Source organism: Episyrphus balteatus, chromosome 3 (genome assembly GCF_945859705.1).
Source record: "Episyrphus balteatus chromosome 3, idEpiBalt1.1, whole genome shotgun sequence".
NCBI lineage: Eukaryota > Metazoa > Arthropoda > Insecta > Diptera > Syrphidae > Episyrphus > Episyrphus balteatus.
This window is the reverse complement of record NC_079136.1, coordinates 71,136,283-71,151,060: the sequence shown is the minus strand read 5'-3', so window position 1 is coordinate 71,151,060 and position 14,778 is coordinate 71,136,283. Positions and strand designations below refer to the sequence as shown.

Below are 14,778 nucleotides of genomic sequence, written 5' to 3'. Positions count from 1 at the left end.
TCCATATCTGGCTTCACGAAGCTTTACCTATGTTCCGTGTGTTAAAAAATTTAAACGCATTTTTATAAAAACACCACCTTTTGAAAGGGCGCCTGGTATCTCATTATCTAGATATCCGAAACTTAGAGAGTCTTTATAGAATTAAATGATCGAAATGGCTATTGAAACATTCAAGACATGCTATAAACAAATAAATTCTGCATTCTGTATTAACCCTCTGTCGGCACACGGGTGCGAATTTGGCAGGACAAAAATAAAAAAATTACGATTTTTCAAAAAAGTGGTCACAAAAAAGTCTCTTTACAAGGGTGAAAATATTTTTTTTCGGAATTGTGAATACAATATTCGAATTCCTCGGAATATACTACATCAATTTCATACTTGATTCTTTATAAGATATTGTGACCGAAAAAAGTTCTAGCGACATGAAAAAGTATAAACCAAATTCGCACCCGTGTGCCTATCACGTCACAAAAAAGAGGTGTGCCTACAGAGGGTTAAGTTAAGTGAATTTCTGCATTACTTTTATCCCAAAGTGACATGTTTATTGTTTTGCTTTGCGACTTACCAGATCTTATCATATTAAATTAAATTATTCATTATGCTTTCAAAAGTAAACAGTCCACTAATTAATTGCATTACAACATTACATATCTCCTGAAATCTACAGTTGAAGGCATGTAACTAGTTTTATATCATTACTATTGCTCTGATGATAGAATGTTCGTTTTTGACAAAATTAAAATAAAATCATATTTCGATACAATCAATTGATAACCTTCAGCTGTCTAAAAGCAGCTGAAGAAATTTATGTTGGGACATCAAAAATATGCAATTATTACTTATTTTTTTTTTTTAATAATAATCCTCAATCCGTTTGCATTATAACAACATGGCTTGTATAATCAATAAGTGATTTCACAAATCTAGGTCGTATTACAAAAAATGTAAACGAGGTATTCCATGACAAATATTATTCGCCCTCCCGACACAGTTTTTGGTATCGGAGTGGTATTTAATATCATTGGATTTTAATAAAGCCCACAGCTCAACAGCCAATAACTTTTATTCCTTGGTAGGGTGAAACGTACATACCTCCTTTGAAACATTTATTTTTTCTTAGTTTGACAAACTTAATTCATTTATATCGACTAGGGTTGTGACATTAGACTGAAAAAGAAGTATATTTCTGAAACTAAAATGTCTCTCGGTTATAGTATCTTTAAATAGATTCGAACGATGTCTTCTGCACCAAGGCCGCCTTTTGCACCGTCACAACAAATGAGACCTCAAATGGGTGCCCCTGCTCCAGGATCTCCATCGCCAAGACAGCCAATGCCACAAGCTCAAGGAATGAATAGTCAACAACAGAGACAAATGGCGCCACCACAACTACGTAGAGTTGATAGTCAAGGAAATGTTTTGCCTAACCAGGGACAACCGCCAAGACCTGGAATGCAACAGCAAGTTCGGCCACCTTCCAGTGGTGGGACAACAAGTCCACCTGGTCAAGGTGGTCCCGGACCCAGACCTCAGGGTGCTTTCCCTTGGACTGGGCCACCTAGTGGGCAGCAAAATCGTCCACCAGCTGCATTTGGCAACCAACCTCAGAACCAAGGTGGTAGACCACCATTTCCTCGCCCGGGTTCCGGAGGACCTGGTAACCAGCCACAGTTCCGTCCACCATACCAACAGCAACAACAATATCAAGGAATGCCACAACAATTTCCTCCTCAAGTCCAACAAAGACCGTTTGCCCCACAAGGCGGTACACAACCCAGCTCTCCAATGAGCAAAACTAACAGTCATGACGATGATGACAGTGATGTTGTTTTTGGACAAGCAGTCACTCCGTTAAAAATGCCATCAGCTGGAGCACCAGCACCTGTGAAACTTAATCAAGTATTAGATGATGTAAAAACAAATCCAGAATTGGTACCAAGTATAGATACAAATGCGAAGAATGCATCCTTTGGTGATTCAAATGGCAAGAAACATTTAAAGGATATTGATGAAGAAGAAACTGAAAACCGTCCAGTAGAGTCAAAAGCGAATGAAACAACGCTCGGATCTTCCGAATCTGGTTCACATTCAACTAAATTGACAAATTTCCAGAAAATAAGTGGAGATGTTAGCGAAAAAACAAATAAGCCTGAAAATCCAAATAAGATTGAAAATTCAAGAAAACCTGATGGTTCTCCGAAAGAGGCAACTTTCAATAAGGATATAAGTTAGTATTCATAGACAAAAGTTTTGCATTGGATTTAATCTGCTTTAATTTATAAAGAAGCCTTATTTTGATTATAAATTTATATTTTTTAGTTTTGTTTAAAGAATTTATTTAACGTATTTCTATTTTTTTGCAGAAGGAGATAATGATAGTGGAGTCGATGAATCTACGCAGGAAAAGGTAAGTCTAGTTTGTAAAATTATAAAGTTTTAATAGCTAATGCTTAAAAAAATCAGCACACAAATGACTCAGGATCTTAAAAGGAAAAATGGTTTCAGCCAGATTTCATGATATTTGTTAATGTTTAAGCTAACAATGTATGGGCTCATCTTCGTAACGCGAAGGGTTCCTAAGATAACTCTTCTTCAAATTTCAAATGAAACCACTTCTTAACCTTCAAAGTTCCGGGGTCTTGTTGTAAAGGTAGCTATTATTTTGGTACCATTATCATTTGGAACCACGGCACTTCTCTTGCACTTTTCCTCAGAATCGGCCGATACAGACTTTCATCAAAAGATCATATAACTAGTATATGACTAGTTATATGATTTTTGCTTTCATTTCTGTGATCGCTATAAATGGTAAAAGAAATCAGCTGCCCAGCTTTTGGTGAATATACATAATAAACTTCTGGTATATCACTTATAGACCGGGGGCCACTTCAGAAATGCTTAACTTTCTTACTTTGCGACCTTAAGAACATTTTAAATTGGTAGTGAAAGATTACTTTAAGTTGTTAGAAAACCACAGGTCTTTTCCCGTCAGCATTCTGGCACGATTAGCGTGGTAAAGTACATTGGCATTTCATAGAGCTAAACGACGATATTGTTTTCGAATTAGAGTCAAATATCGTCAAATTTCAAAATTTATAGGTTTTCCGGGTCAAAGCTTGGTGGTTTGGTAAAGCAAACCTTTTAAAAATTAGAAACGTTGAATGTAAGTTTTTTTTTGCTTAAGTCCTGTTTTTTGGAATGTCGGTCAACGAATTAAGGACATTTGTTGATATCAAATGAAAAAACCTCCGTGCCATAAAAGTTTTTTAAATCATATGCTGATAGTTCTTTTTTATTTATACAAAACATTTTAAAAATTATAAAAATACGAAAAAGCATTAGAAAAAGGTGTGCTGCAAACGTTATTAATATTTGTATGCTTGGCATTTCACCTTAAAACAGGCTGCATGATTAAACTTAAAATTTTTCAATCGGAATTTCTCTTTCTCTTTAAAGTAGACGTTATTACCTATCTTCAATTTGAAGGTTAATTCCCCATGAATGTCAATAAGTAAAAAGGGGCGCAGAGAGTATTTTCATTCTTTTACCTGAATTATGCATATTTTGCATATACTTTGGGTCGTTCTAGCCAAAGAACGTCATGTATCTAAATGTTAATGACTTTAATTTTTATTTTATATCGAAACAAATCCTTAACTAATCGTACAACACAGACAAAAAAAAAACAAGACTTTATGAAAGAACTCGCTCCATCGCTTTTAACCTTAAAACAGGCTACCTTACTGATAATGATAACCTTTGACCAGGAAAACTTCTGAATTTGAGAAGATGCTGTTACACCAGGGACAGGATTTTTCCTTTTTTTGCGAAATCTTACGACAGTATGGACTAAAAACAAACACGTTTCACGTTCCGCTCTCGCCAAATATATATATTTTATTTTGCCTTTTCTTTGGTTATTGCCTTATTTTCCCTTTTCAGTCTTTTTAAAGTTGGTAGTACCTACATACATACAAAATACTCAATTATACTAACAAAAAGCTAACTTTCTATATATATAATATTCATATGCACTTGCACAGCGTTTAAAAGGTTCAATCAGAAAATTTGCTCGCCCAGAAATTTTAAATTCTATTGCGAGTTTTACCCGAAGAGAATTAAGATTTTCCGCTAAACTATAGTTTCTTAATGTCACCAACATTTGAAAAAGCTGTCAATTTTCTCGCATACCTGCAGCAAAGTTCAAAATATCTGGAGTTTTCCGAACGTGAACCACTCTTCGCTCGGAACTCACAATACGGAAAATACAATTTTTCCGCGTGGAATCTTTTCTACGTCAAAAACTCACAATATGGCTGAAAATTTAGCTCCAGAACACAGATTGGAGTGAGTAGATCTATATTACTATCATTGATTGTCTTATGTTCTATTGCGAAGCCGGCAACTGGCGTGTATCAGGTTTTGAAAGAGAATGTCTAATCGTATAGGAAAAAAATTAATTTGAGATTTGAACTGACCTATTTTGCGAAAATATTTTATTTGGGCTGCTGTGAAATCAGGCTTCAGAGAATAGAGCGAATAAATATCGTTATTAGAGGGCACGTAAACCAAGAGCTCCCTTCAAATATTGAAGAGGATGATGTTGAGTGCTTCAATTGGGCTGCACTCATCTCTGCAGATGTAAGGCTGTTAAGGGACAATCTCATACACTCTTGTTGCCTGAAAATAAAAAAAAAATGTATGGTGTTCAAAGCTACCATTAATTAGTTTTTACACTTTACTGTTTGTTGCCTTTTTTTTGCCTTTTCGGGTGTTTTATTTTGCTTTTTTTTATAATTTGTAGGTCCAAAAAATACAACCCCTGGTTATTTAGAGACTAATATTCTCAATTAGCTCTATGAGATGCACGGCGGTGGACGGGAAAACCTGTGGTCTTCCTAAGTACTAATAGTCATCTTTCACATGATGGTATACGTCTGTCGGTTCGTGTGTGAGATCATCTATAGGCACAATGATCTTTAAATCCTTTTTGTTCTAAATTTGATAAGGTGATTATTGTAGCTGCGCGGTGGCGTGCTTAGGTGTCTAAGTTCTACGAATGCGAAAGAGAAAAATAACTGTATCTCCTTAACATTTACCAGACACAAGGTAAGAGGGATGCCCCAGAACCACCCATTCTCTATCGTTATGTCATGTTTAGGTAATAGGTAGTTACATCAAGTCTGAAACCTAAAATATTTCCTCCAAACCAAAAGTAAAAGTTGTTTTTCTATTTTCCTAGCTATAACCCACTATTTAATAAAATGTTTTTGTTAAGTATGTAAGACCCGTTTGCTGAATCGAAACTTAAGCATTTAAGCTCTACATAAATCCTAATGTGACAGTTTACGTAGAGGAAAAAGTAGGTATAATAAGAGTTTATGTTCAACATAAATTATTTAAGTTTCGATTCAGCAAATGGCCTTAAGTAGGTAATTTTATTAATTTTGCTATCAAAAATGTTCTTCAGATTTGGAACTATAGTTATGAGATTTCTCAAAATGGTTTTTTCTACTATAAATTAACAAATAAAATCAAAGTACACAGGTTTTCTTGAAAAAAAAAACTGCCTGTAATGGCTCAGAATCCCATAGCCTTGGTATCTAATGACGAGGCAGGTCGGTCGTTGAATATGATTTTGCATTCGTTGCGTACTTAAATGAAATGTGAAAAACAAATCCAGAATTAGTTTATGTTTATTTACCACTTAATTTTGTTAACTTTGTGCGAACAAAAAGTCTTAAATTTAATTTAAGCTTCAAACATAAATTTATACAATGATACCTACTGAGCTTACGATCTTTGTAATAATTCCTATAGGTATGATTGAAATATTGTTAAAATCGGCTCTAAGCAAGCTCTAAACGCCGAAAAGCAACGTTGCTTAAATGTTTAAATTATTTATAAATAAAAATACTGTAATACCTATATTTAAACATTTTAACTAAAAGCAGCTCGATATAAACTTAGAGTATTTTTATTATTCCACCTATGACTTACTTCTGGCTCGAGTTCGAGAACTGAAATGATATACATTTTAACACACATGTATAACAAACCAATTAATCACAATCAAAAATCTTAGAACGTTTATGTCGTGGGAAAACAAATAAGTATGTATTAAGTAGATTTTGAAAAAAACATACACTCGGGCGTATACGTTATTATTTTGTTATGTTTTTAACTACACAAGAAAATTGCATGCAAATCATTGACCTTAAAGTTAAAAAGTTAGTCCTACGTCCGCAAAATATACCTAGCGGTAATACTAACATATGTCTAATCTAAAGTTATACTTACGTCGATTTATTGCACTTTGGTGCATTTTGGATATTACATACCAAATCTATAATTAGGTCCAAAAACTAAGATTGAAGGCTTAGCTTAAATATTAAACTAATTGAGTATTTTGGTATCATATTTTAAATTCAAAAATTTGAGTGAAATTAAATTAAGTGAAATTCGTTTAGTCAGTTTTTCTCAACTTGAAAAAAAAAACAAGGTTCAGGAATTTAAATCTCCGGTTTCGGCGGATAAGCTGTGGATCAAGTTTGGTTCAAGCATGACTCTAGCCATTTTAACATTAATGTACCTTGAACCAGTGGTAGACAGGGTGGTAGGGAAAGACGGGACGCATACGACCAATTAACTTTTGCCAATTTACTTATTTTTTTGTTTGAAAAAGAATAGTAGGAAATATATTTTCTTTTAAAAAAATTAAAAAAGGATAAAAAGTACTTTGGTTTTCTGCACTCGATCGTGGGAGCACATAGGACATACAAAATTTCTTTGGAAGTTGCATAGGACTCTGGCATTAACTTTATAAAATTTTGTACCATATAAACCAAGATTTAATTAAAGGTGTCCTCTGTGCCCCAATACAAATACATTGGGTCATAAACATGGTTTATAAGATTAGAATTTCACAAATCTAAAATAGAAAACACGCACAGTTCCAATGAATTTTTTATAAGGATATCTTAAAAACTACAATACATTTTCATTTATTTCTCTGAAAACCACACATGAAAGCAATAAACATCAGCTGATTGGAAAGTTAGATGGGCGTGTTCGTTATTGCATAACTTTTTGAAACGGAGATCCTCATTTTCTGTATGTCTTACAAAGAATTATGAACGTAGTAATTCATAAAGCTTGTTTATGTTAAACTCTATGTTTTCTCAAGTGATCCTTGTAGGTGCACTTACAATTACAACTATTTCTTGAAATGAATTCAATTTTTCTTTGAATAAAGTTTTAAATTTGACATTTTAGTCCTTAATCCTTTTGACAGGGAAGGAGTTCTTAACATTTAGAAAAGAAGTTTCAAAATGTTTTCATCTGCCGAATATGCTTCTCAACAACCCTAATATCAATTTTTATTTAAGATCCCTGTTCTGAAGAAAGACCTTAAAAAACAACAAGCACAAAATATGCTGAATAGGTATTTCAAAAAGAATGCAAGGACATCATTTTAATACTTACACACAATCGCACACCTAACTTTATTTTTGTCTCACCCATAAACTATTTAATTGTATCTAATCTATTTTCGCTTCGATGATGATACGAATATCTCCAACTGAAACAAAAACCAACAATTATTATTATTATTATTATCGTGTTCAAATAGAAATAACCAAATACAAATGCGAACATCAGAGGTACACATCAATTGACGACGACAAACACATTAAAAACATTTTGTTTTTGCGCAAAAACTATACAAAACTTTCTAAGGCAACAAAAGTAGGAGGAGAAATCGAGTCAAGTCACACAAAAAGCAAAAACATCGACACAACTTCTTGCGGGGGCAATTTTTTTCCTGTATTTCATTTTGTATTTTTTTTTGTATCTGGAACTCTTTTTTCTTTGCTTCACCTTGTATGAATATATCTGAAATGGGGCTCTTTGGATAATATATATATATATATATTTTTACTTGAAATACAATACATACAGTCAACTTGAACCCACCTCAACTCATCCCCCATATACCTACCTATCATCGCTTTGGAATATAACTATGCCACGGTTGATGGAGCCTAATAAGTCGCATTCGATTGAACAAACAATCAGTTTTGCCACAGGCGACCAAAAAGATACTCTTCTTCAAAATTCATCCGAAATAAACTAAATTAAATATATTTTTCAAAAAAATTATAATTATTATTCTACAGTTTTTGATTTTTAATCAAATGGTTTTTCAATATTTATGTAGGTATTTAGAATAATATGTGCATTACAAAATTTTAAATATAGCTAATTAATCTTGTCAAGGAGATATTTAAATAAAAATTCTTCTTTAAAATTTACAGGATCGAAACGGACCAACTTCACCAAGCTCTCCCGCCAAGACACCAACTAAGCCTACCTCAGGCATTTCAAGACCCCCAAGTGCAACACCATCAAATAAGTCCACCAAATCACGTAGCGCTTCTAGATCAAGGCTAGCTCTCAAGACACCAGAACCAGATACAGGAAAAATAAAAGGTACCTATTTCATATTTATTTTTATTTTTTATTTTTTATTAAGAAAAAGCGAATACGAAATTAATTAATTTAGTCCTTTTATCTATTATGAAATGGTCTAGAATCTCAAAAGCTATTAGTGTAATTATTTTAGTCATGTTACGTCGTATATAGCAAGAGTAAAGTCGGAATAAGTGAAATATGTTCAACCCAATATAATATTATTCAGCAAAGGAACAATGATAGTCTAATAATCTTGACCTTTGTACATATGGTTACGCCTTATAAGTGTCCCTCTGGAGTTTTCAAAGTACCTACTCAACTCATGAATCCTTTTCTAGACATTTTGAACGGAAATCATATTAGAAAAAAAAATCCATGTCATCAGTAAAAAATCTTGATTTTTAATTTTTGATGAGACCATACACTTCACAAGTGAAGAAGGGTTCATGTGGATGTGTGTTTAACCTCTGTAAAAGGAGCTTTGAAACATACTCGTAGAAATATACTTTTCGAAGAAAGCTAGGCCTTCAAGTGCAAAAAGTTTTACATATGATATAAAGTAATTAGAAAAAGAAGGTTCTAGGTAAATTAATTTTTTGAAAATTTGTTTTTTTTTTTTCTAACGAGTCACCGCTGTAAACGGCCAAAGAATCATTTTTGATTAGAGGAATATTTTTTTCTAAACATTTTTGCTGCAGGTGTGCTTCTTAGTTTAGTACCTAACTAGTTCAGTTGTGAAAATTGAATTTTTCGATAAATAAACTAGAGTTCTAAATTTTAAATATAGTTCTGCAGAATTAAAAAAGTTTCAAGCAAATAAAAGAGAATCTTAAGTTATCTATAAACTTATATTCTAGAACCCAATTGTTGACATTTCAATTCAAACCCTCACTACTCCTGTTATAAGTATCTGAACATTTCTAATGTGCTTGTCTGAATTTTGTAAGGGGTCTTAAGCTAATTCCTGTTAATAAGTTCCTGTTAATAAGAGAGTCAAAGTTGCTACAGAATTTGGCCCTTGGATTACCAATCGTAAAAATCTCTTCAAGTTCACCAAAGTTTTTTTTCGTTGCTAATAGCAAAAGTAGAGCAAACAGGAAACCACCCTGAGGTGTACTTCTATCATATTTCATGTGTAGCTTTCTACGTCAAATAAACTATAGTGCTTCTAGAATGAAGTTAGTTAGAACATTGTTAAAAGCTTGTAGGTGTCGAGAATTTTCTTCTGAACTTTTAAGTACAAAAATACTTTTAAACCCTCGCTTAACAACTTCCTGGATGAGAACAACCTGAACCTCTCGAAATAACTTAGGTATGAGTATCTGGTACCTGGTTAAGGATCAGATATCCTTTTATAAATATAATACAGCCAAGGAGTGTTATTTGTTGCAATTTCTATAGCATTAATATCCCCACTTAAAATGACGGTAACTCAGGTATCATGATTGAACCAACTCACAGTGGTTCCTGTGGCGCCTATTTGGTTATAAATCATAGCAATCATCATAAATTCGAATCCGAAGTAAAAAAAAATCCATGACGTCAGTCTTAAGACTGACTTTTTAGAGGGCAAAAAAAGTTTCAGAAGTCAGTACAGTTTCGACTTTGTTGACCTGTATCTTTTCAGGGGTTGGAGTTCAGACATGAAATGCTTCAAATTTCAAGGTGAATATTTGCTGCTCACTCTACTCTCCAACCAACAGAAATTGAAATTTCTAAAAAGGTTCAAAGGGTTATAGAGGGAAGTGGCTTATTCATTGTTACATATTTACATAAATCCTTACAAAATTGCATTTAAAGTTTAAAGCTTTCATTTCATCTTTAATGTTAAAAGTTGGAAAACCTCAATTTGCGGGAACTTTTTTCCCCCTCTATCTTCTCAATCAGTACATAACTATCGAGCATTAAACCTTTGACATAAAATGTTTACTTTCACACTATTTTTCTATCATTTTTTGGAATTTTAATAGATCGATTCGAATAAACAATGTGAGTGGGGAAATGGGGAATAAGCGGGGTTAGGGGGAAACGCCCATTTGTATTTTTATTATAACAATCAAAGGCAAAGAAAGTTCTGTCAATAATACTTGCTATTTTACCCCTAATTTTCTTCTAATTTTACTGTACTACTAATCGTTTGAAAATGCAATATTTTTTTGATACAATATTTTACTTTGCTTCCACAGTTCCAATGAATAAGATTCAAGTTGGTAATGCTCCTTCACCCAATTTGAAGGCAGTACGTTCAAAAATTGGCTCACTTGACAATGCCACCTATAAGCCTGGCGGAGGTAAAATTAAAATCGAAAGCAAGAAAATTGAAATTAAAGCAGCACCAAGAATCGAAGCGAAAAATGACAAATATACTCCAAAGGGTGGAGATAAAAAGGTAAGATATGAGGACCCTGGGGTCTTGAAAAACAAACATGTATTTTTATTTTCACATTTAACACGCAGTTTTTAATTTTTTGGCAAAGTAGGTAAATTTAACAAAATATATTTGTTTCAACTATTTTAAAATTTAAATTACAAAATCAATAAAACTAAATTGACAAATAAATCTAGAATATCTTTGCAATGCACTCATCATGTGCACCGCCATAAAAATTGAAAGTAATTTCATGGTTCATTTATGACAGTGAAAAAAAAAATAATATAAAATTCATATCATATTTGCTGTAGGTACTTATTGTACTTATATTTATATACATTCAGTAGAATAAAGTAAATGTAGTTGAGTATCTTTGTTTTTTTCGTCGGTTAGAATTTCACGCAATTGACCTATAAAAAAAATTATTTATTAAATCCAAATCTCTCTAGATTCAATGCCATCAACAAAAAAATATTAATTTAATTTATACTCGCGAATACAAATAAGTTTTTTATTTTTTTTTTTTTAATTCACCCAATCACATTTAATTATTATTTAATTTCGATGTTAAATAAATTATTGTAGATAGTTTCAACGAAATTACAATGGAATGCTAAATCTAAAATCGGATCTCTAGAGAACGCCAATCATAAGCCTGGCGGTGGTGATAAAAAAATTGATACAATTAAAGCGGACTTTAAGGATAAGGCTAAGCCAAAAGTTGGCTCTAAGGATAATGTTAAATATGCTCCTGGGGGTGGTGATATTAAGGTAAGAATTTCAACACTTCATGTTTCATCGGAAGTCCAAAAATCTTAATCTTAGTCAAAATATATACTTACCGAATTGGCAGAAAGAGGTTGGGATCAAAAAAATATATTTGAAGTTTGAGGGAAAATGAATTTATAAATTTTATTTATTTTATTTATAAGAAAACTAAATTATATAACTGAATGTTTATGTTTTTTATTACGGCATGTTTTGCATTTTGAATGAGCATGGAATTATTTTAGAAAAGATCCTTAAAATGATCCTGTTTGTTTTTTCCTTTAATTTATTCATTGGTCGTTATTTTTAAACAAAAATAACTCAGAGATATTGGAAACTGAATAAGTCAAAATGAAATTATGTAGTGAAAGAAATCACATTTGTTTTTAAAACAATTTTCACTAGTTCTTCAACTGCTGTGAAAGCCTCTAATACAACTCGATGGGAGCGGCTGAAAATGTCAATTGTAGTTCGCATGTCGATGTAGTCTCGAGTTGCGACCACTTCTTTTTGTATGGTCTATTTGTAAGCTTTTGTGTAATGCACAGCGGAGAGTTTTTTTGCTCAAAGCTTTGAAAACATCAACTGCGTTAGAGGGTCCATCATAAAATATCTTGTTTTCAGTTCGTAGTTGAATATTCTAGTATATTTTAGAATATTCTAATACATATATGGTATCAGAATTAACGTTTTAATGTTGAAGATGTTGGGCCGTATGTATTTATAAAGGGTTGGGGTCAAAATTCTGCCGGGGTCAAAATTCTTTTGTCAAAATTCTGCTTTCAAAATTCTGCTTTACAAAATTCTGCTTTCAAAATTCAGCTTTTCAAAATTCTGTTTTTCAAAATTCTGTTTTTCAAAATTCTGCTTTTCATAATTCTGCTTTTCAAAATTCTGCAGAAAATTAAAAAAGGGTTTGGAAAATGTTAAAAAGCACGCGCTTTTTAACATTTTCCAAACCCTTTTTTAATTTTTTGCAGAATTCTGTAAAATCATCTTTTTGAAAAATTATCTGCTTATTTGATTACTTACCTATATAATTTGTCATTTTTTAAATGCGAACTAATTTTTGTTTTATAAATGAATAAATTTGAAAATATTAAGAAAAGGTTTTTAATATTAAACATTTCCGAAAATAACTAAAAATTTATTAATTTATCAAATAAAGATGAATATTCAAAAATTTGAATAAGAAAAGGAATATAGGTACAACATCGGTTCCAATTAGTATACATATTTTATTTGAAAGAAAGTCAGTATATGCATTTCAAAAAATATTTGCGACACTTAAATAAAAAAATTTAGGAAAGTACCAATGTTGAATTACATTAATGAGGTGTATTTTTCTTTAGCCAGCGCATATGCTATAAAAAAAAAACAGAATTAGCAGAATTTTTTTGTTCAAATATAATGCTGGCAGAATTTTGAAAAGCAGAATTTTAAAAAGCAGAATTTTGAAAAACAGAATAGAAAAAAAGCAGAGTTTTGAAAAACAGAATTTTCGCTGAAAAAGCAGAATTTTGAAAAGCAGAATTTTGAAAAGCAGAATTTTGAAGCCAGAATTTTGACCCGATCCCATTTATAAAGCGTGGACAGCGTTGCCAAAGTCTTGAAATTTTACTCGCTTCTTAAAATATTGATTTGATTTTGATTAAACTCTGTGCTACATCCTTCTTTAAACAAAAATTTACCAGAAATATGAATAGATACATAACATGTTCGTTCATGTTACAAATTTATTTTTACGCCCGTAAAAGAGCATGCAAACCAAAATGTATCCATTGAAATTTGGTGCAGATGTTTTTCGTAATTTCGGTAGCTATTCATTACAATTTTCTCGAAAACGATTATAACGATTTCGATTAAAGTCCATTTATGTAATGTTCCCATTTATTCTAAAAAAAATTGCAAACAAATACAATTGATTAACGAAAATATATAGTTTTGCCGTTTTTTTTTTTTCGAAATTAAAATATTTTTTTGCCTATTTCGGTACATTTCATCAAGTGGTTCAACCATTTTTTTCCAAAATTTATTGAAAGGAGGAGAATGAGCAAGTTTGAATGGAACGTCGACGTTAAGCGACCAGAAATGAATTTGTTATTTTTTGATGTAATTAAGTCTTACATATATTGTGCAGAAGTTTTATCCTTGTGACGTACATCAAAGGAATAAAATGCATTTTTGCATTTAACACTTTGCAAAATATGATATTTTTATAGAGAAAATCTTATTAAAATTTGACTGAAAAGTTGATTTTTTTTGCAACTTTAGCACTAGAACAAAAATCGCGATCAATATTTTCATGGCAGGTTGGTTCAAGTGGTAAGGTGGGCGACTAATGATTTGAAGTCTCCAGTTCGATTCGCGGCCTGGTCGTCGTTTTTTTTTTTTTTTTTTTCATTTCAAAACCCTACAAGTGCAGATTTTAAAACAATAAGGAAAACCCGATTGTTTTAATAAGGTTTCCTTCTTGGATGAAAACCATAGAGAAATCTTATTGTTTTTGTTCTATTTTATGTGGTCTATTTTTCTATGTGTAGGTTTCTCAGATCTTCGTAACTTCTAATTCGATATCCTGCTGTCAACAACTCTTGAGAACTTACATACAAGTATTATACATCAGGATAGCGGAATTGAATTTTAAATTCTTCGAAATGTGAAAAGTTATTCTTAAGCTTTTTCAATTTCTGATTCCAAAAAAACATCGAAATTTTTAATTTTATTTATTAAAATGGTTTGTAATGCTTTTGTATTTATTCATAATTTATCTCATGTCTGAGAAATTTAATTTGCAATACTGAACACAAGAGATAAACAACTTGTTATTTCGCTTATAGATTAATATTGTTTATAAGAATTCTTTAATTGCATACACTGAAGAAAGTTATGCATGATTCACTAAGGAATTGAAATTTAAAAAAGTTAATCACCAGTAAAAAGTAATGAGTCTTGAAGCTTATTAGAAAATCAACTTCAATTCTTAGTTGCAGTACTAACTCAAAAATTATTTTTTGTTTTAGATACTTTATTTATAGAAAATAAATAGAAAAGTTATTGCAAAAATCGAATTTTGAAAAGTTTGAAAACATGCAAATGTTTATCTATTCTTATGGTGCTATTAGTTAAAGCATGACCTTTAATACCCACAAATTTTACAC

The 14,778-nt window shown here is 31.7% G+C and overlaps 1 protein-coding gene across 8 annotated transcripts in view; it reads left to right on the top strand.

Annotated features, from left to right (window-relative positions):
- Positions 1-14,778, top strand: part of LOC129917223 (microtubule-associated protein tau) — a 36,730-nt gene that overhangs the window by 14,263 nt on the left and 7,689 nt on the right. For all 8 annotated transcript variants that reach the window (XR_008772618.1, XR_008772615.1, XR_008772616.1 and 5 more), the window contains exons 2-6: positions 1,218-2,230; positions 2,367-2,410; positions 8,322-8,496; positions 10,665-10,867; positions 11,435-11,620. Coding sequence is in view for 4 of the 8 variants with exons in the window: in XM_055997624.1 (XP_055853599.1) it covers positions 1,240-2,230; positions 2,367-2,410; positions 8,322-8,496; positions 10,665-10,867; positions 11,435-11,620 (1,599 nt within the window). In the remaining 4 variants the exon portion in view is untranslated. The remainder of the gene's footprint in view (positions 1-1,217; positions 2,231-2,366; positions 2,411-8,321; positions 8,497-10,664; positions 10,868-11,434; positions 11,621-14,778) is intronic.